Below are 27,995 nucleotides of genomic sequence, written 5' to 3' on the forward strand. Positions count from 1 at the left end.
ACAGGCTCACCCTATTCATACACAGACAGATTTGTGAGCGAAGAGACAATGGGGAGGCTTTCCCATTTCCTTCCTCCTTGCAGAGAAACATTTGAGGTCAATTTGGGAAAAGTCAAAATGGTTTCGGGATTATTCTCCTGTACTATTTCAGACCCGTAGTTTAATATATTAGAATTAAACCTATAACAATGGGTTGCAGGGGGTTCGGCTAGATGACCCCTGCGGTCCCTTCCAACTCTACAATGGTATGGTTCTACTCTGCGCGGCTTGTGGAGAGCAGAGGCATCTTGAAGTGATTTAGGTGCAGGGTGTGGACTGGCTCCGTTCCGGGCCCACATCCTTCCAACGGCTCAGCTCCTTTTTAACACCTGCGCGCGTGCGTAGCTGGAAGAGGCTCCGACCGCAGCGCGGCTGAGGCACCAGCCTCACAAAGCCTAATTATGTGGCTGAGGAGCGTCACGCCGCCGCTGCCGGCCTCCCCGCCTCAGGGGAGAGGAGTCCTCGGACTACGTAGCCGCCCGACGACGCTCCCTCGGCGGCGCCAACGGTGGCGGCTAAAGGTCGGGACGGAGAGGCGGGAAGCAGGGCGGGCCGCTCGACAAAGGAGGCGCGCGCCTGCGCGGACGCGAGGAGAACACCGCTTTGCGCGCGCGATGCCTGCCGGGAAACGTGCAGTCGCAGGCCGGATCCGAGGCTCCTCCTCCTCCTCCTCCTCCACTCCCGTCTCCATGGTAACCGCTCGCCTCTTCCGCCTCGCCGTGGAGGCGCTTCACGTGACCTGTTCTCTTCCCACCCCCGAAGCTGGGGAAGTCACGTGATGTTTGGGTTATTATTTTTTTTGCTTCTTCCAACCTGAGCAAAGCTGTTTCCGGGTCAATACAGGACGAGGCGGCTGGACGGGTAGCCTAAAAGCGGTTGGGGTCCCGGTGAGGAAGAGGGGGAGGGGGGGGACGGTGCAATGGTTTCAGTCAGGAGTGGGGTCGGGGGGGTATTGGAGAATGTCACCCCCACCTCTACCAGCTTCCCGTCAGGGCAGGCAGGAAGGCCCGACACGGAGAGGCAGGGGTTAAAAACCTGAATGGAAGAGGTTGCTGAGGTGCGAGGAGCCTCTATGTTCAGAGGCAGTCTACCTCTAAGCATTGGGGGGGGGGCGGTCACCTTTGTCCCTTGCTTTGGAGTCCCTCCTCCCCCGGGGCATTTGGCGTGCCAACTGTTGTTAAGCAGCGGGGGGAGGGGTTGCGTGTTGCCTGATATAAATAATTAGAAATAGTTAGAGGTAATCTTCTTCTGAAGTACTTAAATGTAGGAATCAAACGAGAAGCGTGAGGGTGGCGGTGCTGCCTTCCTGGAATGATCAGGCTGGTTGGAACAAGACGCTGGAACAACATACCGTATTTAAGTAAGATGGTACCTGACTGGTTGCTTTCAGAAACAGGATATTGAACTAGGCGGATATTTGGCCTGATCCAGCAGCACCCCTAGGATTTTAAGAGCAGGAACGGTTGGGTGGCTAGGGTGACTAGATGTCATTAGGGACAAACCTTCTGCCGTAAAACAACAACAAGAAAGCGATGTGGGTTTGCACAAGTTGTAAGGCTATAGCATCGGGGCAGCTGAGGACCACAGTGACAGAAAAAGCACAGTGGATCAGAGTGAGCTGATGAAGGCACAGTGCTGAGGCTGGTGGGGCAAACTTCCACTGGCAAAAATTGCTTCTGTTTGAATTGTAGAGTTGGAAGGGACCCAGAGCGCCATCAGGTCCAAACCCTTGCAATACAGGAATCTCAACTAGAGCATGCATAACAGATTGCCATCTAACCACTGCTTAAAAACCTCCTAGGACAGAGAGTCCACCACCTCCCGAGGTAGTCTGTTTCACTGTTGAGCAGCTCTTACTGTCAGAAAGTTCTTGCTGATGTTTAGCTTGAGATAGTAACAACTTTCATTTTACAATGTGTGTAGCCAAAAAGAACACATTTGCCTTTTGAGAAAGAAGGCAATTCCTCTCTCCCATTTGCACACACCATTGTGCCCAGTAGGTGGTTGTGGTAAGCAGAGGTTGAATAGCCATCTGTCATGGATGCTTTAGTTGAGACTCCTGCATGGCAAGGGGTTGGTCTAGATGACCCTTGGGGTCCCTTCCAGTTCTACAGTTCTTTGATTCTCTGATTAATTGGGGGAAGACCTAAACTTGACGCTTCTGGCACTGGCATAGCTTGATTATGTTAGGGTTTTTCTAAGGCAAAAACCCTCTGATATTCATTAGTTTTGTCAATTTTGAGGTTTGGAGAGGGCTGGTTATGAGATTACTTATTGTTGATCTATTGACTCACAAAAGCCGTTTCAGATTACAGGCTGATATGCCTGCTCTTTGCACAGCATAGACTTTAGATTTAAAAATGGCGACTCATTCAAGGACACACATTGCATATCCTTGGCTGACCTGAAAAAAGCTCTTCTAGGTGTGAAGTTGGTTTTTTGTTTTGTTTTTTAGTATTAGTTCTTAAATCTTAATGCATAACTAGCAAATTAGAAGGACCGTGGTGCTTTAGGTATTAATCATTTAAATATGTTTTTCTGCATTTCTAATAGTCATATGGCTGTCATTATCCATTCCATCACAGAGCAAACAAATGGTGCATGTTTAGTTAATATCCAGCTTTTAGGAGTATGCTTCTGCTGTAATGGAATTTACTGAAACAGTAATTTAAAACAGGAAATTATTGGTACATTACTTCCAAATATGAGAGGTGCTATCAGGAAGTCTGCACTTTTCTCTTCAAGAAAAAGGAACATAAAAGTTTTCCCAGCTACATCAGTCCACGGTCCACCTTCCTAGTCAAGCATTCTGTTTCTAACCCTGGGCTCTTTACTGCTTTTTTCTGGTGTCTGGGTGTTAGGGTAGGGGCAGTACCACCAGTGGAGGACACATTGTGTTCCTCCTGGGTTAGTTTGCCTACCTTTGGTCCCTACCCTGCACTCAGCTCTCACCCGTGGCTCCTAGAAGCTGTCAGCATGTGACAGTAGCCACACTCCAGGGACTGCTTTGACTGGCCGGCTAAACCAGAGGAGGGTTAGCTGATGGGTCTCAAACCCTTGGTGAGTTAGGGACTTCACCCTTCATGGCGGTTTGAGTGGATGAGACCAAGAGTGGGTCCATTGATCAAGAAGGCAGTTTCTGCATGTGCTGTAGAGGGAAGTGAGGAACGGATGGGGTTCGTCAACCTGGGAAAGTAGCCGCTGTAGGAGAAGGAAGACTGATCCTAACCGTCTGCTGCCTTGCGGGATGTATTTGGGAGATGAAAAGACTTAGGTATAAGCCCTACAGAGTGGAATCCCTAAGACGGTTGGTTGAATGGCACCATATGTCTACCTAGCCCAGCATTGCCTATGGTAACATATGACTGACTTGTATGGAAACTTCCGATGAAAATAAATCATAAGTAGCAAGACTGAAAATAACTTTTTTTGCACAGCTAGCAGCTTCCTCTGTTAAATAGTCAATGCCAGCCTTCATTTCAGCTAAGCTTCACCAAAAAAAAAAGTTCCAAGGAAAGCAGAGCAATGCATTTGGCACCAGCTTGGCTGCAGTTGTTGTTGGAAGGCGGCGTACAACACACCATCCAACTGGCTTAGGGACTCTGCTCTGGATATGTGTAGGGTTTACTCCTTTTTCTTCTGAAGATGTCGTGCAAAGCAATGGAGGTTTGGGATCAGTGTTTTCTCTCTACCTTCTAAGGTTGATAAGCCCTATCTGCTCCTCAGTTCCCTCTACAGCATGTGCAAAAACTGCCTTCTTTATTGTTGGTCAAGAGATTATTGCTCTTGTCTGTTCAATCCGCCGGAGCTTGTCTTTGCATGCAGGGAAAGTTCCTAACTCACCAAGGGTTTTGAAACCCATTGGCTACCCTCGCCTGGTTTAGCCAGCCAGTCAAAGCCATTTCCTGGGGTGTGGCTCCTGAAACATGCTGACAGCTTCTAGGAGCCACAGGTGAGAGCTGAGTGCAGGGTGGGGACCAAAAGTGGACAAACAACCCCAGAAGAAGCACAATGTGTCCCCCACCAGATGTACTATCCCTCCCCTAATACACCATACATACCTTGGAAGGTGTATTGTAGCTAAATAATGCAAGAAGGTACTTCTGCTCATGGTATATACTTTAACAATATGATAAACCTTTTGGTATATTTGTAGTATGTATAGATAAGTCATAATGGAAGATTTTCCAAAGAATCCACTTATTGGGAGTAATAGCTCAGCTCCATTAAGTCAAGGGCATGTCTTTTTCTTGTAGTTTAGAGCTTCTCATTGAGGACATTTTTTTCAGTTGAATCCTGACTCTTGGGAAAGAGGAACCAGGAAAATCTCCTCAGTAGTGTTATAGTGTCCTTCGGAAAAACTGAAGAAATAATTTGCTTCTGATTGACTTTTTCATTTGCATTCTCCATCTTTAAAGCTGAGGCCCGTCTCTTTAATAATTTCTGCTTCTCAAAGTGCAAGTGGCTTTAAGTTTGCTTCTTTTCAAGGGGGGAAGTACACTTGGATAAAAGGTTACTCAGCTCCCATGTATGGATTTATTGTCACTTGAGTTTTTGTGATAAAATTACTCCAGTAAGCCTGATGATCAGTACAATATACCTTTCTAAATCTCAGAAGTGGCAGTTGGTGTTCGACCTATAGAACCCTTTCACTTTTAATAACTCCTCCGTAAAGTTTCTTGATTTTTATTTCTGTGTTCTTTTCACTAAAACAGGCTGCAGTAAATTCCTGTGTGTATGTAGAATACTAGCTTCTTAAAGGAGAAACGTTTGAGTTTCAGGAACATTTTGTTTGATGTTGTAGTGTGTGGTAGGCAGCTGCTAATATTCTTTTATACCAGAAAAGATGCAATTGGGATATGACCTATCTACCACTCTGCTGGAAGAACTTCCTAATTTGGGGCTATCAAATATAAGCACCAAGGAATCCTTACCAAGGCTACATCATTGGTAAGGAAATGAGGCCTTTAATAGGAAAACAGGCTAAACCAACACTTGGCAGTGATTGCATAGTAGTGTTCCTGCCATTAGCCCTGCTGGGTCAGGCCAAAAGCTCATGTACTTCAGCATCCTGTTTTCCACTTTGGCTAACCAGATGCATCCAGGAAGTCAACACGCATGGCTTGAAGGCCGTTTTCTTGCTGAAGGCCCCTGCAGCACAATACTGGTGACACACTCATCTTCCATGAATTTCACTTAAGCTAGTGCCCATTCCTTCTTCCAAGCAGCATTCAAAATTCACCAGGTGTATTTTGCATCCGGCTATGGCCACTTGCAACCAAGTGAAGATGCCTGGGCACCAGGATGGCTCCTGCCATCTCCACCATCTGGAGACGCATGCCTGGGGATCCTTGGATCTTGACTGTTTTCACACACACTAGCAGCACACCCTGTAGAATTCTACCTGGTATATTATATCTGCACAATCAGAATGAATTTCAGGAACCAAAAAGTCCTATTGCAAAACATGACTTTTGATCTGTCAGGCCTAGATTATATATCTTAAGGTTCTAACACTGCTTCCAAGATCAAATGAACCTTAGTTTGATCCAGAAAGGCTGCTATTATGGGTTGTATCCAATGCAGTGCTATTTTAAAGTCACTTAGCAATATATTTGTCATCACTGGTGAAAGGTTTTGTGCCAGAGGAATGTTGTGCAATCTGTAATTCTTGCATTGGATTCCTCTTGCTTAGGGGCCCTTTTGCTGGCAGGCAGAGAACATTGGATACAGCCCTATTCTTTTAGAAGAGAGAATCAAATTGTTAGGTTTTTCTCAAAGCAAATAATGTTGCTTACAGTCTTCCTTTTCTCACCCACATTTCACCCCCCCCCCAAAAAAAACCCCTATGCAGTGAAATACATGGACATGTGATGTTTCTCCTCTGAAAACATGGAGTGGGTTCTCCTGAATGCCATCTGCTGAGATTCACATCTGTTAATTTAGGGAGAGCTGATGCTGAGACCGGTAAGTAACCCCTTGAAATAGGGTTATAGTGGACTGTAAATGTATTCTGCTTGGTTAGTCCTAAGGTGTATTCATTTATGTGTCTTTTTGACTACTGTGGTTCATAATTGTCAAATTTTAAAATATGCACACAACCCCAAAGGGATCAGGTAGCATGTCATGTAAACATTCTCTGCCTAGGTGGGCAAGTAGCCTAACCAGGTAAAAAGGAGCTTCCTAGGTTTCATCCCTGAGCGAGGCTGATGGGAACGTACAGCAGTGAGTGAGTTGATAACCTTTGTTGAATGGGTTTGTTTGGCTCACAGGCAGGGGCCAACAGATCTTTGATTAGCCAGAACCTGTGGTTGACAGGATCCTTCCTTTCCTCCAGTGCGGCGGCAAACAGAGTCTTATATCTAGCATCATACAAAGTTTCAGGACAGCTCTGGAGTGCAGCATAATCTTAAGAGGACATCTCTCAGCCAGCTCCAAACTTTGAAGGAGGGCTTGAGTGTGGCTGTCTGCCGCATTCTTGAACTGCTTGGAACGCCTCCCAAGTGCTTCCCAGAGGTGAGGGAGACACTTGCCAGCACACGTGTGTTTGTGCACCCGTGGCCCCTTGTCAATTATATCTCACATTTCCTTTATTTCTTACAGTACACAGCTGGGGGAATTCCTGACAGCCAATCCCAAACAGACAGAACGACTGCTTGCTTGTGTTTTTCCAATTGGTCTCGCTTTAGTAGGAGAATGGATCCTGATATTCGCTGCTACAAAGTGTAATTTGGTTTTGTTTGTGTGTCTCCCACCCCCGAACACTAGAGTTTCAGGAAGGGACCATGGATCTGCCCAGTGGGAGAAGTTTCATGCAAGTTCTCTGTGAGAAATACAGCCCCGAAAACTTCCCGTACCGTCGTGGTCCTGGAATGGGCGTTCATGTCCCAGCTACACCTCAGGGCTCACCTATGAAAGGTACAATTTCTGGCTGCATCTTGACTTACGTAGGAGTGTGATTCTCTTGTCTGACATTCCAAGGGACATGGTTGAAAAGTTGTTAGAGATGGGGTTCCTTATTCAATCTTTCTTCCAATTATATGAATGGGGGAGTGGCTAAACGTAGAACTAGTTTTATTTCTATAATGCAAACTCCCCCCCCCCCCCCAAAATACCATGCACCGTAATTTTAAAGTGCTGTCAGGTTGATTTGTATCGCAACCATCCCCAAAGGGAGAAGAACGAGGAAATTATTTGGGTGGAAATGATGGTAACTGAGTTTGACAGAAAAGAGCAGAAATAAGTTGAGTCAGTCAAGGACAGAATGCACCATATGTCACTCAAAATGAGCCACAATGGAGTCACCTTAACAAAAACTTCCAGGCTAGTCCTCTAAAGCAGTGTTTCCCAACCTTGGGCCTCCAGCTGTTTTCGAACTACAATTCCCATCATCCCTGACCACTGGTCTTGCTAGCTGAGGATTATGGGAGTTGTGGTCCAAAAACAGCTGGAGGCCCAAGGTTGGGAAATGCTGCTCTAAAGTCTTCATTTGTGGGCCTAGAAATGATAAAAAGGTCACCTTATCCATGAACCTATTCTGTCTTCTAACATGCTAAAATAATACTGTCTATGTTGTAGCAGATTGCCCATCTCTTATTTGATGTGTATCCCTCAAACTGCCCCCTCCCCTCTGCTCAGCAGCTCCCAAAATGCACAGTGGATCTTACACTTGCCCTGTTCACCTTCTTACTCATTATGTTGTTGTTCACATAGAAGCACTTTAACATACAGGGAGGTAAGAGCTTACTACATGATTCTATCTTTGATGTTGCCATCGAGCGTATTCAGCAAACAGTCTTTTTGAATGTTCTTGCTGATTTCCCCTCTTCAGTGGTTGTCATAATTCACCGTCTCTGACATCTTAAATGGGGTTTGGGATCCTGTTCAGAATAACCACCTGGTTGCATAATACAATTTTTGCGCATATTGGACTCATGATGAACTCATCATGTCGCAAAAGCTGGATCCTGAACTGGGGTATGTGATCAGGTTGTCTCAGGTTTGGGACTGTTACACTCAGTCTTCAGAAGTACACATGTCATGATTTTGCACCAAAATCAAAATTTATCTATTTATTTAAAAGCATTTATATACTGCTTAGTATTTCAAAAATATCGTTAAGTGGTTACAGTTTGAAAAACAGGACAATATATCATTAAAACAGAAACACAATCTAAAAACGGGAGAACAGCAAAATTGAAAGCACACGAAAACAAATTTGGATGATTCAAACAAATAAGCCTCATAAGAAATTCCTATTTACAGAGTGGCATCTGACTCAGTCTTACTCAGAGAACTATTGAAATCAATTATTTTATTATTATTATTTATTGAATTTATATACCGCCCTATACCCACAGGTCTCAGGGTGGTTCACAGAATAAAATCAGAATATAAAACCACAAAATACATAATCAAAATAAAAACAACAACAAGACTCCCCCCCAACAAACTATAAAAAGCCATAGGATGTCAATCAAATCAACCAAAGGCCTGGTTAAAAAGGAATGTTTTTGCTGGCGCTTAATGGTGCATAAATGAAGGTGCCAGGTGAACTTCCCTGGGGAGAGCATTCCACTTCAAGGGACTGAAGTCAGGCAGGACTAAAACTCATTGGTTTCAATGGGTCCACTCTGCCCTAGATAGCAACCGCAAATTTGGGTTTTGTTTTTTTAATTATAAGACATCTTCCTTCCACCAAGTGAGAGCTGAGGCAATTCATGGCATGTCAATAAAGCATCATGAAAGCAGCCCTTGAAAACAAAAATAACTGACCCGTATACACATATGAATGACAATCAGGATGAATTTTCAGTGCACCCTTACTGGGAATTCCAGATGCTGAACCAGATGTGATTTTGCAGTCCTTGACATGGGGACATCCTGAATAAAGTAGTAGTCTTCAACTTTTTCATGTCTGGTGACCACTGTTAATCTCAACCTACATATGCAACCCACTTAATTCTTAACTGTAGTTATTGGCTACATCTGTCTTTTCCCTCTCCCCTCTCTCTCCTCCTCCTTATTCCAGAACTTAGAAATGGTGCCACCAGTATGAGCAGCCTTAGCTCTGAGCAGAACCCAGTTTTGGGTCATCAGCCATCTTTTTTTGAAGGCCAGTGAACTAAGTGACTTTGGGACAGTCTCAGTGTTATTGTTGCCTATGGGTGTCTATAAAATGTCTGCAGGGAAGAAAAGCACCTGAAGGCCTGAATCTTTGTAGCAAGTGAATTATCACATATAGTTGACATAAACAAGCCTGATGAGGCAAAATTGCTTATGAATGTCCATTGCTTCATTGAGCAGTTTTTTTTGCCAGTTATCGTGTGATCTGACTCGGCTTCCCCTAGCTTGTACAGGCGATTCTCTTCATCTGCTGAAATGAGACCACCCCACAAATTAATGCGCTGTCATTTCTGCCTTTCCAGATCGTCTCAACCTCCCAAGTGTGCTGGTGTTGAACAGCTGTGGAATAACCTGTGCAGGGGATGAGAATGAGATCGCTGCCTTCTGTGCTCATGTGTCCGAACTGGATCTGTCTGACAATAAACTAGAAGACTGGCATGAGGTAGAGGAGATTGTTTGAACAGTTACACGGACAGCTGCTTTTGCTGCAGGCAGATTTGGCTCTTCCAGGTGGATTCTAACTCACATTTGGAAATGCCAGCTCAGCTTTATTGTGATGGACCCAAAGCTTGTTATCTGGGGGGCTTTTGAACTTCTCCCGCATTCCATTCCTTCTCCCAACTTCCCTGGAGCATGAGTTTCCTCTTCCTGAATCAGTAAGGCCTACTCTAACTTCCATCTCTCAGCTCATGAGTCTCTTTAGGGCACCCAACACCAGTCTACTGCGCTGTGTGGCTCCTGCTAAGCTGCCACAGTTTCACCTACCATATGGGAGATAGTTGCCCTCTAACTTGGTACCTGTTCAATTTCTCTGGGGTTCCATCTGGCCTGTGAAACATACCTGGCTGTTACCAGCATATGGAAAGATGGTTTCAAAGAGGTCAATCAGCTTCATGAATTCCTTACTAGCAGTATACTTGGACCAGTGGGCAAGAGGGGTTGGAAGCTAACATTGCTGCACCCTCTTATCCAACATTCTGAAAGCCCTTAATTGTCACTGTCTTTCCCCACCCCACCCCACCCCTGACCCTTGAGAAATTTGAATCATGCCTACTTGGACCTACGTGGAGTTCTGAATGTGCTCCAGTCAATAGTACGCCAGTCTCGTGGTCATGACCGTCCAGCGGAATGGCCATGTTAGTTTGTTGCAGTGAAAGCAACAAAGATTGCATTCAAACATCGGCACATAAAGGCCTGAGATCCCAGGCTCATGTGCTCCATCTTCCCCCTTCCCTCAGACACAAGAGAGGAGATGGTGGCAAAGTGCAGTTTACCGTTTTGTCTGGACCTGACAAATTACGTTTTTATGTGAAAAAGGAATCAATTTGTGATGTGGGGGCTTGGTTTGTAAGCAAACTATGGTTTGTGCAAACCTTAGTTTGTCAGGTCTGAAAATTCTACTTGTCTTGTAAGAACGTAAGAGCAGCCCAGCATCCCACGTCACTTCCCACAGTGGTCAACCAGGTATCCCTGGGAAGCCACAAGCCGTACACCAAGGTGCCCTCTCCCATGGTTCAGAGCATGATCGTCAAGATCGGACGACACAGGAGGTGTGGGAAGTCAAAGACAGACATGACGGAAGTGGCTCACTGCCACTGTCATTTTCACATCCACCAGACTGTGTGCATATTCTAATCCTGAGACCAGAGGCTGTGGTACATGTGCTCACATAAGGCATTTGGGGGAATGTGTATATGTGAAGATGTGGGTCATTTGCTGCCATTCATGCTATATGTTGGCAAACCTTAGGGGTCACAGCCCTTCAGGGCCTGAAACTTAGGACTGGCAGGGGCCTTTCAAGGGACATTTCCAAGTCTGGCAAGCCAAAAGTCTTCTAACTAGCAAAGCCAGCAATTGAATCTTGGACTGAGATGTCTGCATTGCAGGAGGTTGGACTCGATGACCCTTGGGGTCCCTTCCCACTCTACAGCTTTGTTATTCCATGACTGTTCCACGTGCAGATCAGCTGCTTTGCCACTGAGCTGTGGGTACATTCCACTTGAAATGACACCCTGGTTCTCTGTTGGTTCTAAAACAATCCCGACTACATAGCCTCTGTCATTGATGCCCCAATTGCTTTATCGTCTCAGGACCCACCTACCACGAAAACTCACTTGCCTGGTTGTAGACTTGAGGTTCGTTCCCTATTCTTTGAGCCAGTACTACTAACGACAATTTGTTCAGTTTTGTACCATGTCTCTTTGCAGCATATTCAAATGAGGTTGCTTTTGGTTGCGAGAGAGAGCGAGGTGGGTAAGAAAGTTTGTAGCAGCAACTCACGATAGGGATGCAAAGCCAGAGACAATATGAGATGATGGTCCATTGCCTGAAGGCTGCAGCCTTCTGACCACAGAACTGCTTGATTTTTTTTCAAACTGAAGCCCTAAGAGATCTAGGAATTTGCTTTGTGGAGTGGGGCAGAATGAAAACTCAGAATCTCTGGAATAAAAGTTCTTTCCTGGAAATGGAATTCAGTGCATGCAAGATGGCAGAAACAATGAATAACCCTTGGTGAAATAGCCCTTTTGACCAATGTTGGCTCTTGAGAGGCATTTTGTTCCCCCTTTAGCTGTCATTCAAGTAGATTTTATGAAGCCGGCCAGCGATCTGGTTTTTCCCCTTATCACAGATTTAAAAAAAGAGTGTAATTAAATGAAGCATTGAGGTGAACAAGCAATTAGCCAATCAATCTAGATCTGCGAATAGCAGCGGTATGAATTACAGATAACTATCTTGAATGCTGTTAGAATTCGTATCATTCTTTGAGTCAGTGAGCCGTACTGGGAGTTTGGGTCCCATCCTGACCTGTCCTTATCCCAGCCCCCATGGACAGAATATTTGAGATTTGATTACTGCCTGATAATGCTTTTCTTTCTCCTTTTTTTTTCTCTTCTCTCTCTGCTCAGGTCAGTAAAATTGTGTCAAACGTCCCCCACCTGGAGTTTCTGAACCTGAGCTCCAACCCTCTGAATCTGTCGGTCTTAGAGAGGACGTGTGCTGGGTCTTTTGCCGGCATTCGGAAACTTGTGCTCAACAACAGCAAAGCATCCTGGGAAACGGTCCATACAATACTGCAAGAATTGCCAGAGTAAGCCTGGAGCAGGAAGGGCAGGTGCCCTTTAAGGACAGATTGGCGTATCATACAGCAAGTAACAGAAGTTTGTGCATTGGATCAGAAGCCCCCAGTTCAAAGCTTGCTGCAGCTGTGAAATTCATTTAGGAAAAGAGCTATAGGGTTGCTAGTCCTACTTAGAGTAGACCCACTGAAGTTAATGGACATAACTAACCTAGTAGCTCAAAAAGTTGTACTAGTCCTCTTGCCCCCATGTAGCTGTGTTAGTAATGCCGGCTTGAGTTGATTCCAACCTGTTGCTATCAGTCTGGCGAGTGGCTGTTTCGAAGCCTGTCATTGTTAGCAGCCTGTTGCATTTATGATAAATAGTTTGCATGTATGCCATATTTTAGAATGTTCAGGGAGCTTCAGCTGCATTAATCCCTACTCAGTAAGGTAGAGCAGGATGCTGAGCTGTTTTAACCTTAGACAAAAGAGGTGGTTAATTTGCAAGCTCATGTAGAGGTGAAGATTTGAACCAGGACTTCCTGATATAGAAGAAAGTCTTCTTCTCTGCTCCCTACATAGGGCCGTTCTACACAGTGCCATGTAATAAGGTGGTAGAGTGGGTTGAACCACTTTGAAGTGCAGGTAGGAGTCTATGTACAGTATATGAATGCAACAAATTCCCTGCAAGTAGCTCTTCGGCATAGGCAAAGTGCCAGACTAGAACTTTTCTCTCTGATGTGCTACCTTTCTGCTTTCAGGGATTTTATTGTTATGTGGTGGTGAGCATTCAGAAGTACTTGTGCTCCGCCTGTCACCCGAACAGTCCACAACCTCATTCTGCTGTATTTGAAAGGATTTGTGCCACGTAATGTTATTTCCAATATTGCACTAACTCTGAACTGCCAAGTGCACTGATGCAAAGCCCTGCCCCCCAATCTTGATTTGCAAATGGTGGTGGTCCGGTGTAAATATATTCTTTTCTTCTGAGATGCTATTCAATTATCAAAACCAAAAAACTTGGGCTGGCTGACAGCTTCTGGTTAAAGATCTCCTTGCAAATTTTTTTTCTTAAAAATCTAGATGTCTGGTTGCAGCATTCTGGATGGGCTCCAACTCGGTGTCATTCCTCCCTATACATGCCCCCAGCCTGTGGATTGTGGTGGGGCAGGGTTGTTTCTTATTCATTACTGCTTGTTTTTTCTTGGTAGCAGGACATTTCAACACACTGAAGTGAGAGAGTCTGGGGCAGTGTGTGGGGAGATTAGGCTGACATTCCTAATGTGCAAACTTTCTACGTTGCAAGGCTTGTTTTGTTTTGCTCCCAGTTTTCCTGCCTTCAGCCTAACACATGACAGTTCAGGAAAACTACATTACCACTTCATTCTGCTGCATGTCTATAACTTATTTCTTTCTTTTATATATATATATATATATATAATTTTTTATTAGTTTTTTTAACATATCATTTTCAACAGTAATTAAACATACTTTTACATCTTATTCAAATTTTTGACTTCCATCAATCCTGTTTGAAAATTCTCCAGTCTAATCTCTCAGTATGCATTTCTTATCTTCCCTATTACATTTCAAACTCATTACCAGTATCTCTTATCTTTTTCTACTTTGTAACACTTCGTATATTTCTCCTTACAAAACTTCTTGTAGTCCTACTAGCGTAATTTGTTAATTACAGTTGCTCTTCAAATAATTCATATACTTCTTCCAATCTTCTGTAAATCTCTGGGCCTGCAGGTTTCAAATCCTTCCTGTCATTTTGTCCAATTCTGCATAGTCCATTAATTTCGTCTGCCATTCTTCTTTCGTCGGAATTTCTTCTTGTTTCCATTTCTGGGCTAACAGTACTCTTGCCGCAGTTGTTGCATATAAAAACAATTTAACATCTTGCCTATTAATGTCCTGACCTATAATACCAAGTAAAAATGCTTCTGGTTTTTAAAAAAATGTATATTTCAACTTATAACTTATTTCTATTTCACTAGAAGCCTTGGACATCTAATAACATTTAATTTTTTCTTCTTGCAGCTTGGAGGAACTCTTCCTGTGCCTTAACGACTATAAAACGGTGTCTTGTTCTCCAGTTTGTTGCCACTCTCTCAAGCTGCTCCACATAACTGACAATAATCTCAAAGACTGGACTGAAATCCGAAAGTTGGGGATAATGTTTCCATCACTGGACACGCTGGTTCTGGCCAATAACTACCTGACAGCCATTGAAGACTCAGAAGATTCTCTGGCAAGGCTGTTTCCACACTTGCGATCCATCAGTCTGCACAAGTCAGGTGAGGTCCCCAGTGAAACATGCCCTTCTGGATCCAGATTTAAGACTTGCTATAAATCTTTCTAACATCCATACACACTTCAAATCTTGCAATTGAATGTGCTGCCTCTGTCAATATGATCTTGTTAATATGGTAATGAGAAGGAAGGAAGCATTGGTCTGTGCCCACATTTAAATTTTATTTTGGTTTTATTGCTGACTCCTAAACTACACCTCATCACTTATTTCTCAGTGGACCAGTGTTCTTCAGCATCTGCCCGTGCAGTTTCCTAAAGCATGAAGTTACTGTACTGTGAAATACTATCTTGTTTACCATTGATGTATTAGCCTAGTTGACTGGCTCTTGATTGTTTTTTGTGATCATGGACAAGGAGCGATGGGAGAGGGTATTGGGAGATACAAGCTTTTTAGAAAAATGAGGATGGCACATCTCATTAGAATTCAAATTCATTTTTTCCATTCCTCAAGCCCTATGGGTCAGGAGTGGGGCACTCCAGATGTTGCTGAACTACAATTCCCATCAGCCCCAGCAAGCATGGCCATTGGCCAAGGGATGCTGGGAGTTGTAGTTGTGCAGCATCTGAAAGGCAAAAGATTCCCTGTACCTAGTTTAGCTTCTTCTTACATTTTTACTGCTTGTGTGTGTATGAGAAGGGTGAGTTGGACACCAAAGGGATTTTCTGCTTGATTCACTAGCATGTCTTGGTTTGCCTCTGTGACAGGCTAGGTCCATGCATTTGGCAAACTGAGGCAGTCATGAAATACTAGAATCCTGAGAGGATAGAACAGTCTTCATCACATCAGACTGAGATACGTTTACATGGGTGAACATTCAAAAAATGTTCTGCCACGTCCACCCAAAAATGGAAGCAGTCCAATCCACCGTGTTACCTGATTTGACTGCATCCATAGACGAGGCTTGAGAGTAATTTATAATTCTGATTGCACATGTACTGGTGGAATGTCAACGTCTCCTTGTTTTCCCCAGTCAATTTTATGCACAGACACAAGAACACCCAATTATTTTGATTTGCTCCTTTCCGACGCCTTCCTTCCCTGAACACTCCCTTTCTTTAAAGCAGGTCTGCAGTGCTGGGGAGACATCGACAAACTCAATTCTTTTCCCAAGCTCGAGGAAGTGAGGTTACTGGGCATTCCTCTCCTTCAGCCATACACCAATGAGGAGCGCAGGAAGCTGGTAATAGCCAGGTCTGCAGATGTTTTTTGTTGTTCTTCTTGGTTGATTCTGGGTTAATGCAGCCAAAATAGTGTGGCCTTTAAACCTTTTGATGCCTCTCTGGGCTCCATTGGGAGGAAGGGCCAGATACAAAATTAATGAATGAATAAAGCAAGCATGAATGTCTCAGGTATTTGAGGAGGTAGAGTGTGGGAGTAGCTGTGGGAAACAGCCTGTATGTGGAGTTGACAACTGTTGAGTCGTATGAACTCTGAACTCTTTACTCCTGGAGGGAAGATAGAAGCAGAAAATAATATTCTCTTGTGGGTGTTAAATTATTTCACATATTGTGAGGAGCTGCCACCTTGCTTCTAAACATGCCAAAATACCATCCTTGCATCCAAACGGAAGGAACTATGGGGAAATCAGACCACCAGTAAGCTTTCTGAGTCGAAGCTGTTACCTCAGTTTTGGTTAAGTGCACTGCTGAGTACCAGAGGAAGGAAGTTGTCCTGGCTTGGTTGGGGATTGGGCAATAGAATCCTTACTCATCAAAATCTTTTGAGGGGGAGTCCCCATCCATCAGCATGCCTTGTAGTGTTCTCCTCACTTGTCAAAAGCAGATTTCTTGAGTGCTAATTATTTTCAAGCGCTCAGCAGGTCCTTTTCCGTAAATGCAGTTCTCTGTTCCGAACTCAGCCACAGTTCTGGGGGACAGTGTTGATCTACAAGCCTTATTCAGGTTCCTGAACTCTTGTGGCTAGCTGTGCTCTTTTTAAGAATGTTTGGATTATTGGGAATAAGTCTGATGAAAGAATTATCCCATGTGTGCTACAAGCTAGCAACATAGGCTAGGTGCTGCTGAAACGAACTTCAGTGTATGTATTCTTTGCATAAAATCTGTCATCTTGGCTAAACATGTTCATGGCTAAAACTCTGCACTTGGAACTTAAAATTACCGTATTTTTCACCCTATAGGGCGCACTGGCCCATAGGGCGCACCTAGTGTGTGGTTTTTTTGGGGGGGGGGAATAAAGAAAAAAAAATTATTCCCCCCCCCCCAGGCGCGGGGCTGGGGTGGGGGAAGCCCGAGTTTCCCCAGCCCCCAGAACAGGCTGCTATCCGCAAGCCTAGGGAGCCCGCCGGTCTCCCCAGGCTTGCGGATATCTGCCCGAAGCCCGGGGTGCACTGCTCAGCGCGCTCCAGGCTTCCGGATGCAGGCTGCTATCCACAAGCCTAGGGAGCCCGGCGGGAACTCCCGCCAAGCTCACAGGGCATGCGGATATCTGCCCAAAGGCTGGAGAGTGAGAGGGGTCGGTGCGCACCGACCCCTCTCGCTCTCCAGGCTTCAGCAAAAGCCTGCATTCGCCCCATAGGACGCACACACATTTCCCCTTCATTTTTGAAGGGGAAAAAGTGCGTCCTATAGGGCTAAAAATACGGTATATAGCTTTGTTTACATGTTTAAAAGATAAATGCCCCACTTTTCTGTCTATTGAAGTAGGTTATGGAAACAATTTTTAAAAAAATTATTTCGATTTAAGTATTTCATCTAATCATAAAACTATAATAGTAATAATACTTTATTAAATTTGTATACTGCCCCATATCCACAGGTCTCAGGGCTGTTACGGCATAAAATCACAATATAAAAATACAAGATACATTAAAAAAAATAACCCCCTTTCCCCAAATGCAAAATCTCAAACAGAAACCACCATTATTACAACATTTAGTGGCAAATCCTTCCAAGAATTTGAGTAAATCAAAACTGCTTTCATTTGTCCTATAACTGCATCAAATTAGGCACCGAGAGGGCACGTCCCGGAAGGGAATTCATTCCACTGTTCCATGGTTTGGGTGCTGCAACAGTGAAGGCCTTCTTGTTGTTGATTGCCTCCCTAACTTCCAAAGGTGTGGAACTCTTTGAAGGAGCTCCTCTTTTGAAGATCTCATGAAGTGATCAGGTTCATGTAGGAAAGGACGTTCATGGCCTTATCTCTCAGAATTGCCACTTTGAGTTGTGCTTTGGAAGCACAAGCCTGTGTTCCAATGATGCACTAAGACATACCATGACTCAGCTCTGGGTAATACAAAAAGAGGACGACCAACAGAGGAACACAGCAGCCACCATCTTCTGCTTGGTCACCTGCACGTTCACACTAAGCCACAGTTTGGCTTAGCTTTGTGTGAAGAGAGTCACTGCATCATAAAATACCTCCCTAACATTCAGCAATTCCCCATCTCCCCCCCCCCCTTCCTTTTTTCATTTGTGGAAGTCTTAGGAGTAGACCGCTATCAGACATCACCAAAACGTTTGCGTCTCTAACTTGCCTTCCTGTCCTTACCTGAGGGTTGGCTGCCTTTCTGTTTGAATTCTGCACAATCAGGAGGCAACACTTAACAAACGCCTTGCTGAACTTACAATACTTTGGGTGCCAGTATTTATTTTTTAAAACAAAAACCTCTTTTGAAATCCTGTCACATATGCATTTATGTTCAAATTGTAACATGTGGTTTCGGATTAAATTCTCTTCGCCAAGGCACCTGCATAATAAAACACATTTCCTTTAAGAGTTCATGTTTTCAATTATCTGGAGAAATCCCCTGGGAACGCAATACTCATCATTTTGCTGTTGTCTGATAAATTTGGGGGGTATTCTTTTTTCCCTTCTCGAGATGGTAACATTTCCACCTCTTTTGAACATGGCAGGTTACCATCTATCAATAAGCTGAACGGGAGTGTCATTTTGGAAGGAGAGCGAGAGGACTCGGAGAGGTTTTTTATTCGTTACTACATGGACTTTCCACAAGAGGAAGCCCCTTTCAGGTGAGAACTTCTGATCCCAGAAGTTTTAGAATAGGTAATGAGTTCGTTTAAAGTCCTTGAGTCATGTATGTACCATAGTTCCTAGAAACGGTAAGCTGTAAACTGAGATCTCGCCTTTGCCACATGCTCATTGGATAGCCATATAGCCTGTTTGCCCTATCTGTCATCAGTGTAGATATAATAATACTGACCTTCCTTTCTAGGGTGTTGTAAGGATTGCTGAATCTAAAATGCTAGACAAATGTTAAATTGTATGGTTAAAGTGTGAATATTTTCACCTGTTTATCATTTAGACCATATTGTCAGTGTCCCTGGCACCTTACAGTTTTATGTGGGCAGGATGTGGCTGTTAGTTCTGTGTAGGCGATTGATATTCCCACCTCACTAAGCTGAGCCCCTCCTGAGAAGTCAGCATCCTCTGGGAATGGGTTCCAGTCCGTCACTTCGGTGCCAGCACTCAGCGGCTAATCCTCTTGCCATCTGGTGTTTAAGCGCCCTTGAGCTCCAGAGACGTATGTGCCCAAACCGAATGTGTTTCGATGGCATCCCCTGTGTGCCATTTTCATCCTTCCTTCGCAAAGGAGCGAAAACTTGGCCATGCTCCAAGCCATCAGTTGGAATGCCTGGCCACTCGTTGGCACTTTGCATTCCCAAGCACAAGAGCAGTTTTGAAAAGGGTTCCTTGTTCTCTCTCTCTCTCTCTCTGGGGCAGAGTCAGGTGTGCAGGCTGACCTGACCGCTGGAAAAAGGTGTGGGGTTAAGAGGAGACGGCAGGAGGCCCAGTTGCAGAGAGGCCACTCCAGCATGGGGGCTGATAGAACTTGGTGGCAGCCTTCTCTAATGGCACCAGAGTGTGCAAACCTGTCTAAAGGAATCCTTCAAACACTTTTTTAAAAATGCCACGGTGTGCAACTAGCAGCCCACAGGGCAGCACTTCCTGGAGCAGGCTGTCTTGTAAAAGGGAAGGGGAAAGTCTTTCGAGATCCATAGAAGTGGGTTGAGGGTGGGAACGCAGGCCAGAAGGGATGGAGGAAAAGGGCTGAGGGAGAGCTCTGACTTGCAAAGGGTTCTGTGGCAAAATGTCCTGCTGTGTTTTGAGGCCCTGTTGAGTGGAAGACTGTAGGGTCTGTCTGTGTGACCCCTATGAATAACTTGCTTGGAGAACAATACAGGCACCTCCCTGTTTACTTGGGGGTTACGTTCAAGTGAAATCGTGTATATTTGAAACACCATTTAAAAAGCCTGCAAACCCACCATCCCTCCCCTTTTAATGACATTTGTGGGTCACTTTCAGGTTCAGCGTGACATGCGAATGCACGGTCGTGCACATACCGGATGGCGCTAAAACAGCCGCTCCCTGTACAAAATATATTGCAACCGTTTCTCCTTGGCTTCTGCATTAACAATCGTACATTCCTCTGGAATGGGGGGGCATGCTATTGTGAAATGCTCAAATCTGACCCTCTGTGGGGTGTTCCATTTAAGGTTGGGGTGAAACACCTCTCCCCTCGTTTCTCAAAAAGTATGTCCCATTCTTCTCCTGCTTTCCTTGTGTGAGTGGGGAGGAATTCCTCTGAAATTCCCAGGAGTTGTTTGCTGCTTACCTTGCTGGATCTCTCCAGAAAGTGTGGGCAAACAAGAAGACCTGGAGGGAGCATTGTGACGTTTCCCATCAACCCCACTTCCCAGAATGCTTTGGAGTGATGTGATGTTGCAAGGCATTCTAGGAAGTGCGGCCTTTGGGTACCTACGGAGAGAGTTATCACCCCACATGGCTTTTCTTAATGTTGAAAAGGCAGGGAGGAAATGGCCACTCAGAAGTGGCAATTCCACCCTGAATTTTTTTGATAAATTCTCCTCCCCCACTACCCCACAAAGCAAATCATATTTCCCCCCCCCCCCAGAGGTTTTTGTTTCGCCCTCCCTCACCCACCCAACAAATGGTCAAGAAATATTTCTTTCAACACTTTTCTAGCATCATTGTCATTTTGTGTGTCGATTTTTGCTTCCGTTCTAGAAAGCTGTTTTCTGCCTTTTCCAAAGATGTTTCACGTAGGAAGCAAGGGGAGCTCGGATCCTCCCCCCGCCCACCTGCTCCCCGGTTCATAGCCTTTTAAAAATGCTGCAACCCCTCCCATCCTTCTGTGCTCAATGGCCCTTTTGTCCGAATGCCCTCATCTGTGTGGGGTCTCTAAAAGACTTGTGCGCCCATTGAAAGCTGTTTTTCCGCTCCACAGAGCTAGTGTGCCATTTCAGGGATATCCATGGACGAGGCTGCGCATGGCTGGGGTGGTCTCCCCAGTGACAAGGGTTCAGGTTCCACATCCTAGACCTTTGGCCCATGATCGATGTTCAACCTGTGGTTGTGTACGTTTTCCCCACCCTGCACCCCATTTCATTCTGGGCCTCCCTCTCCAGCCCATATTACAAACAAAAGCCTCTCTCTCTCTTTAGCCCTCCAGTTCTTCCAGGGCTGTGACCTTTACATGAGCAGTGTCAGTCCTCTGCACCTACGCACCCAAAACAACGACATTTAATTCATTGGTTGAGTCCTGCATGTGACATACATATAGTGAAATAATAATCACATGCTTTAGTCACATTGTTGAATTTTGCAAGAACTTTGGGGCTTGAGGAGTTAAGCATAGCAGCTGTAGTGCAGAAGAACAAATAGCAATGCAGGGCACTGACTTTTTATTCCAGACCACCAAATGACCTGGTTTCTGAGCCAGCAAACAGTGTCTGAAGAATTGCCTCCTGTGATATGAATCCACAGTAAGCCCACAACTTACATGGGGGCTATGCTTCAGGGATCGACCCTAAAGCAAAAATTGTGTATAGTCAATACACATTGGGTTCAATGGTGGGTGGGGATGCTAAAGTCATTTTTCCTGGTTGCCCACCCACCCCCATTCATTCATTCATTCATTCACTTTGCCAAGCATGCAAAACTTAATGCGCACAAGTTAAATGCATAAGCTGCAGGCTTACTATACTTGATCCTGGAGAACTACTGGGGCCCTGCTCTGCGTCTCCCTACCTACCCTCATCTGCTGGAGGTTGCAAAAGAAAGCAGCTTGTAATAGTGTCGTGCTGTTTTTATGAGATTTGTTTGCTAGATGTTACATATTTGTTTTTAACATTCTTTTAATTTTATTATAGCTTAATTTATTTTTTATTGTTTTTAACATGTTTCTAGCTTACGTGCTTTATCCATGTCTGTTTGAATTTTTGTTAGCCAGTTTGAGTCCTGGTTCTGGAGGAAAGCAGGATGTAAATAAATAAAATAGTAATAGTAATAATATTTTCTGTTTCAGCACTGAGGTGTTGAAATGCCCCGTCACTGCTCTCCTTTCAATGGGCCCTTTTAAATAGTTATTTAAATTATATCATTTGGTAACATTTAAAATGTTCCTAGGTTTGCTGTTTCAATTTTTTTAAATTCATTTTTTATTCATTTTATTCATTTTCAAAATGAAAGACACTTCATCGTTCTCAGAATTTTGGTTGCAAACAAGATTGCTAGAAACTTGTGTGTGAGGATGCTTTTTTTTTTTAAGGGCCATGACTTGTAGGAAATGCTGATCCAGCACTATGCAGATGTGCTGTTCATATGAAAGCATTCATGCTAGGCATGTGAGAGCCAAGCTGAAAATGCGGGAAGCAAAATGTACTGAAAATTGCCATCTTTCTCATTTTGGGATACAGGCCGGCCTTAGAAATTACCTCTCTCAGTAGTTTCAAGCCAAGTTGAAGGAAATCCTTCTGTAGCCCCAAGTTTCCAATTCTTCTGCTTCATTTTGCTTTCTTCTTAGCCTGCTTGTTTTTTTCCTATATGGTTTTTGGACCTGGGGACAACAGAAACAGCACCTCTGCTGATTGAGATGTTGTTTCCAAGCACTCTCAAAAGTGCGCTTTCGCCGCACTCCGTATAAGGCAGGCTTTTGTCCAGAACTGTTCTGTCGCTTGTACCTCTGCCCTAGTAAAAGGTAAAGGGACCCCCGACCATTAGGTCCAGTCGTGGCCGATTCTGGAGTTGCGGTGCTCATCTCGCTTTATTGGCCGAGGGAGCCGGCGTACAGCTTCCGGGTCATGTGGCCAGCATGACTAAGCCGCTTCTGCCAAACCAGAGCAGCGCATGGAAACGCTGTTTACCTTCCCACCAGGGCGGTACCTATTTATCTACTTGCACTTTGATGTCCTTTCGAACTGCTAGGTTGGCAGGAGCAGGGACCGAGCAACGGGAGCTCACCCCGTCGTGGGGATTCTATACAACCACAGAAGCAGTTTGGGGGGGCCATGCTGTGTTAAGCCGTGGAAGCTGCTACAATATTATAATACTTTATTACAAAGTGCTTGGTGCAGGTAGAAGTGTTGAAAAGCACTCTGGGAATCTTCCCCGTTAACTTTCCCCACTACAGTCATAGGCGACGGCTCCTTTTCCGAAAACGCGTATCTTCCTCCATCTTTGCCAAGTAATAGTTTCCCATGCCGGCCGATCCTATCTGCCGATTTGCAATAGCAGGCGCAGCTGCCTCTGCTGGAGCCTTCCGCCCTGATAAAGGCCGTTTGTGTCCAAGATGCTGGGGAAATCATAGCGCACTGCGTCGGTTACCTCATCCTCCGGGCAGACAGAGGCTTCGCTGTTGAGAGAGCATTCCTACATTTAACATGAGTCCCTCGGGGGGCCTCCCTCTTCCGTTGCCAGGCTCCATCATCCTCTTGACAGGAGCAGTGACACAGCAGCGATCACGTTTAAGCCCCCGAGCCGGACAGGAGACAAAAGGAGCTTTCAGTCCCGGGCATCGTCTGGAGACTCTGAAATGTTACCTCCTCTCAGCCGCTCTTTGTCTTTGTTATTTCAATTACCTTGTGCTTCGGGTTGACTTTTTGCCACTTTCCCAGCCCCGGCAGAAGAGACTCTGCCTCCTCATTACCAATCGGAGAGATACCTGAAGTGAGGGCGATGGGAGGGGAGAAGCGAGGAAACACTGATCTCTCTCTCTCTCTACCCAGGAGCCCAGAACAAAAGAGCATCTCTGGGAAGATGGAGAAACTTGCTGAGCAGGTTCATGACTGTCCAGGCAGACACAGCTCTCGTCTTTTCCCCTTCGCTCCTGGTTTTTTTTTTTTTTGGGGGGGGGACACAGATACCTTGATGGCATATTTGACGGCGGAATGAAATGCAGGGCATTTGCCTAGATCAGAGTGCAAAGTAGGGGAAAGTCATATTAACAGCTACTAAAGCAACGTTAAACCATGTAGCCTTTTCACTTTGAAAGAATTAGGAGGAGAAGGGCTGATCTCTGCATGTCCAGTGAGAGCAGAAGGCGAGGCTCTGTCACTGCTGCATCCTCACTTGGGTTATGTGCCTGCCTACTAGTACGGAAGCTGTACGCCGGCTCCCTTGGCCAATAAAGCGAGATGAGCACCGCAACCCCAGAGTCGGCCACAACTGGACCTGATGGTCAGGGGTCCCTTTACCTTTTTACTAGTACGGCAAAGAACTCTTGGTCACTAGCAGCGCTGCTAAGGTGGAAATTCAGGAGCCGCAAGGCTCTGTGTGCCTGTTGCTGTTAGAATGTTCCATCAGCAGCAACCAGCAGGGCTTTGAGCTTGCTTACCATAAGAGAGTCCCTCTGAACAGTGAAAACAGCGAGTTTCAGCAGTGCTGTGCACAATCACCACTCTGGGCTTGCCCCGAATCTTACAGTTCTCTCACTGCATGGGTCAGTCCCAAGAATTCCAGTTAATTTACTTAATGACACATAATAACATATCAGGAAGTTTTTAATACTTAATGTTTTACTACGTATTTTATATATGCTGTAAGCCGCCCAGAGTGGCTGGGGAAACCCAGCCAGATGGGCAGGGTATAAATATTATTATTATTATTATTCCAAGAAACGCTTCCTAAAAGTTGTAGCAGGGAAATTCATAAAATTGAGAGCATAGAAGTGACAAGTCCATTGGCTTCTGCATAGTTTGGGGGGTCCAGTTCCAGATTCTGGACCCTTTTAAAAATTCAAAATGTTGTAAATCCAGGGTACCTAAAGGATTATCTCCTCTCACTCAAACATTCTTGTTCTTTAAGTTCATCTTCAGAAGTTTAAGGGCCCCCTGACAATTTGAGGAACAGTGACTAATACCTTTCCCCCATAGTGGGCTCTGGGGTGCTGAAATGTCCTTCCTAAAGGTTTCTTGGTCCTCTTTGCTGTTGGTCCCTTCTGGCAGCAAACAAATAATGTTTCCTTTCTTCTCCCCACCAGGTTATTTGAAGCTGCTGTAGTGGGATTTCTCTTCCTCTTGTTTTTATCAGTTCCTCTGCCGTTCCAGTGATTTTTGCTTTAATTTTAAGCTTCTGTTTTGTGTTTTATGCATCTAGCCTCCTTGAAGCGCTTTGATGCAAGAATTATTTTAATAAGGCAACTTCACAGCCAAGAGCACTGAGTGCGGGGATTTGCGGCACCGGTTGTAATGCCCGTCTCTTTCTCTCTCAGGTATCATGAGCTAGTGACGAAATACGGTAAGTTGGAAAAGCTGGCGGTGGTGGACTTGCGGCCCCAGAGCAGCGCCAAAGTCGAGGTTCACTTCAGAGACCAGGTGGAGGAGATGACCATACGCCTGGATCAGACGGTAGCAGAACTAAAGAAACAATTGAAAGCGTTGGTCCAGCTCCCGACCAGCAACATGCATGTCACTTACTTTGACCACGAAGCTCCTTTCGGCCCCGAGGAGATGAAGTACAACTCGCGGGCCCTGCACTCTTACGGCATTCGGGATGGAGATAAAATCTATGTGGACTCCAAAGCCAAATAGCCCGCCCCCATCTCCAGGGGGTTCACGGCCACCTCATGTAGGCAAATTGAGGACTTTCTGGAAGTGGGGGGATTCGTTTTGGTTTGTCGTTTGAGGTTTGGTTTTCTATACGTACCAGGTAGCTTCTCCAGCAGGCCCAGATCCGCGAGAGGTGCGCTGCGACCCAGTGCAGATTGCGGTGGCGGTGAATTGTTAAGAGGAGGTGACTGACTTCAAGCGTGTGTGTGCGGCTTTTCTTTGGTTTCTCCCCAACTGCTCCAGTATTCCTGTGAACTTAGCATGAAAGTCTTTCTTCAAAGCTTTAAGAGGGTCCTTGCAGTCACTCAAGTCGGGGAGCTCGGGCTTTCAGGCCATACACAGGGTACGTGTTGAAAAGGTTTTGTGTGGCTCAGTAGCCGGGCTCCAATTACAAGTGGCAGAATTGGTGCCCCTTCACCTGGGTGGCCTCTGAATCTCTTTGTTCCCGGAGGGTTAGGTTGGAAGGGGGGTGTTCTATAAGCAGTGTTTTACTAGACTTTGGTCTACTGGATATCCAGTGCCCTTCTGGATTTCACTTAAGCTGAAGGAGATCAAAACTTTGACAGGGGTTGACATGTGCGCGCACACACACACACACACTGCGGCTTGCAAGGCACTCTGCTAAATCACAATCACTTGCATAACCTTTTTGGCTTGCTGACTCTCAAGGGTGTCGTAGGGGCCAGACTCAGTGCAGATAGTGCCAGGCATTTAAATGGGAGCCTCTTTGTCTCATGGGCAAGTTCATGTTGGTCACCCGGTAATGTGTTCGATCTGTTTCGTGAAGGCTCGCTCTCCACTGCTGAGATACCTCTCTCAGCTTGCAGGCAGCTCTTGACGGACTGTCACCATCCTCACTGTGGCTGAAGAACCCTAAAACCCTTGCATTTAAAAAAAAAACCAGAGCATTCTTTTATCATACCCTTCTTCCAAGGAGCTGTGGGTGAGGTACATGTTTCTTCCCCCCCCCCCACAAAAAAAATCTTTTTTCTTTTATGATAACCCTGTGGGAGAAAATGGCTCTCTCAAGGTCACCCAAGGAGTTTTACAGCTAACTGGCAATCTGAACCTGAGTCTCTCAAATCCAAGACCTATGCTAAGCTGCAACACCGCAGTGGAAACCAAAGGCCAGGCCTTTCTCCCCGCCCAGCGTTTGCTCATAAATTAGCACTTTTTTAAAGCCAACGCAGAGATGCAACAGAAGTACAGGTCCTCTGAGGTCCCTGGGGTCCTGTCTCTGCATGAGTCAGTCTTCTAGCCTTGCCTTTTACCACTTGAAAGGTGTATTGGAGTGGTGAGTTTTGCGGGGCCAACATAGGTGAGCTCCCCTTACACGCCGTAGAAGCAAGCCCACCCCCCACCCCCAAATCTTGTGAGAAGGGGCGGATGCACAATTTACTGAGGAGCATAGGAAACTGTCATAAAGAGTAAAAGGCCACCCCCTGTTCTTGGAGATGTCTTCTACCCACTTTCGTGTAGCTCAACATATTTATGATTCTTATAGGGGGGGAAATCTATCTTTTTTTCTTTTCTTTTTTTGAAGAATGCTTGCTTTGTAAATCAGGCAGGGCTCTCTCCCTCAGCAGTGCCCTTCCATGCTCATCTGTCAGCTTGACAAGTTGAAAACTGGAGAATCGCTCAGTTTTACACATGTACATTTAAAGGAGGGGAGGGAGGAAGTGGGCTTCCCAGCGCCGCCGCCCCCCCAGCAGTGTCGCTAAGCTCTTGTTACCCATAAACTTTTGACCTTCCTTACTTAGCTTCTCATGCAAGGTTTCTTTCCCATAATTCCTCTGTTCTCTGGTGGGAGGGCTTCTTTTTTATATACGTACATCTATCCCAGAGTTTGTGCATTTTCTTCCCCTGCGGTGTGCAAAACAAAATCCCAGTAATCTTATTTTTATTTATATTTATGGTAAAAGTCTTGCCTGAACGCCAAGCGTAGAAAAGAGGGCAGGATTTTTAAAAAAATGCAAATCTCCTCTCCTATGACCATATAAAGATGAGCAATATAGAGCAAATCAAGGCTTGCATGTGGAATGTGGTAGTCCATTCTCTTTTATTTCACTGACTCCAGTAAGAAATAATTACCTATGTATTATGTGGAGTCATTCCAGGACATTGTGTTGATGAACTGGCACTGGGCTTTATAAGCTGAGACAGAGCTGAGGTTCTTTCCTGTCCATTTGGGTAGCAAAGCTCCAAACCAACGCTTTGTTTATGATGTGTGTGTGTGGGTATATGTATCTATGTATGTATATTTACACATAACGGGAAATGGCAATGTTAATAAGATATTTTATTATAAAGCAAAGTTTTATTGAAAGATAAGGTTGTGTAATAATATTAGATTATTATTTTATCTGTGGACCTACTGTATGAAGTATGTTAGCCCCGTAATCTGGGCCGCTGAAAGACTTTAGACTGTAAAGAAGTGGCCATTTGGGTTGTGCAGAACAGTATTTCCCATCTTCCTCCTGCCCATCTCCAAGCCCAATATTTATACAGTAGTAACAGGAATTTAATGAAATATTTGTAACTGGTGGACATCCGACTGCACAGGTGTCTGTGTCTTAGAAGGAAACATTCCACATATTAAAAGTTTATGAAGGCATTCACTGAAGAA

At 45.1% G+C, this 27,995-nt stretch overlaps 1 protein-coding gene across 6 annotated transcripts; it reads left to right on the top strand.

The window, feature by feature from the left end:
• Window positions 1-785: 785 nt before the first annotated feature.
• On the top strand, window positions 786-27,995 carry TBCEL (tubulin folding cofactor E like). Of its 6 annotated transcripts, none has more exons than XM_028707697.2 (10): window positions 786-926; window positions 5,894-6,006; window positions 6,377-6,555; window positions 6,808-6,957; window positions 9,468-9,607; window positions 12,072-12,253; window positions 14,270-14,526; window positions 15,608-15,734; window positions 18,416-18,532; window positions 25,033-27,995. In XM_028707697.2, exons 4-10 carry the CDS (start codon window positions 6,825-6,827, stop codon window positions 25,349-25,351), a joined length of 1,275 nt encoding a protein of 424 aa, XP_028563530.1. In that variant the 5' UTR covers window positions 786-926; window positions 5,894-6,006; window positions 6,377-6,555; window positions 6,808-6,824; the 3' UTR covers window positions 25,352-27,995. The 6 variants fall into 6 exon arrangements, with proteins under 6 accessions (XP_028563530.1, XP_028563528.1, XP_028563532.1 ...); XM_077919522.1 differs by lacking the exon at window positions 786-926 and adding an exon at window positions 4,071-4,989; XM_028707695.2 differs by lacking the exon at window positions 6,377-6,555.

The sequence above is a fragment of the Podarcis muralis genome, chromosome 15 (assembly GCF_964188315.1).
Source record: "Podarcis muralis chromosome 15, rPodMur119.hap1.1, whole genome shotgun sequence".
Taxonomy (NCBI): domain Eukaryota; kingdom Metazoa; phylum Chordata; class Lepidosauria; order Squamata; family Lacertidae; genus Podarcis; species Podarcis muralis.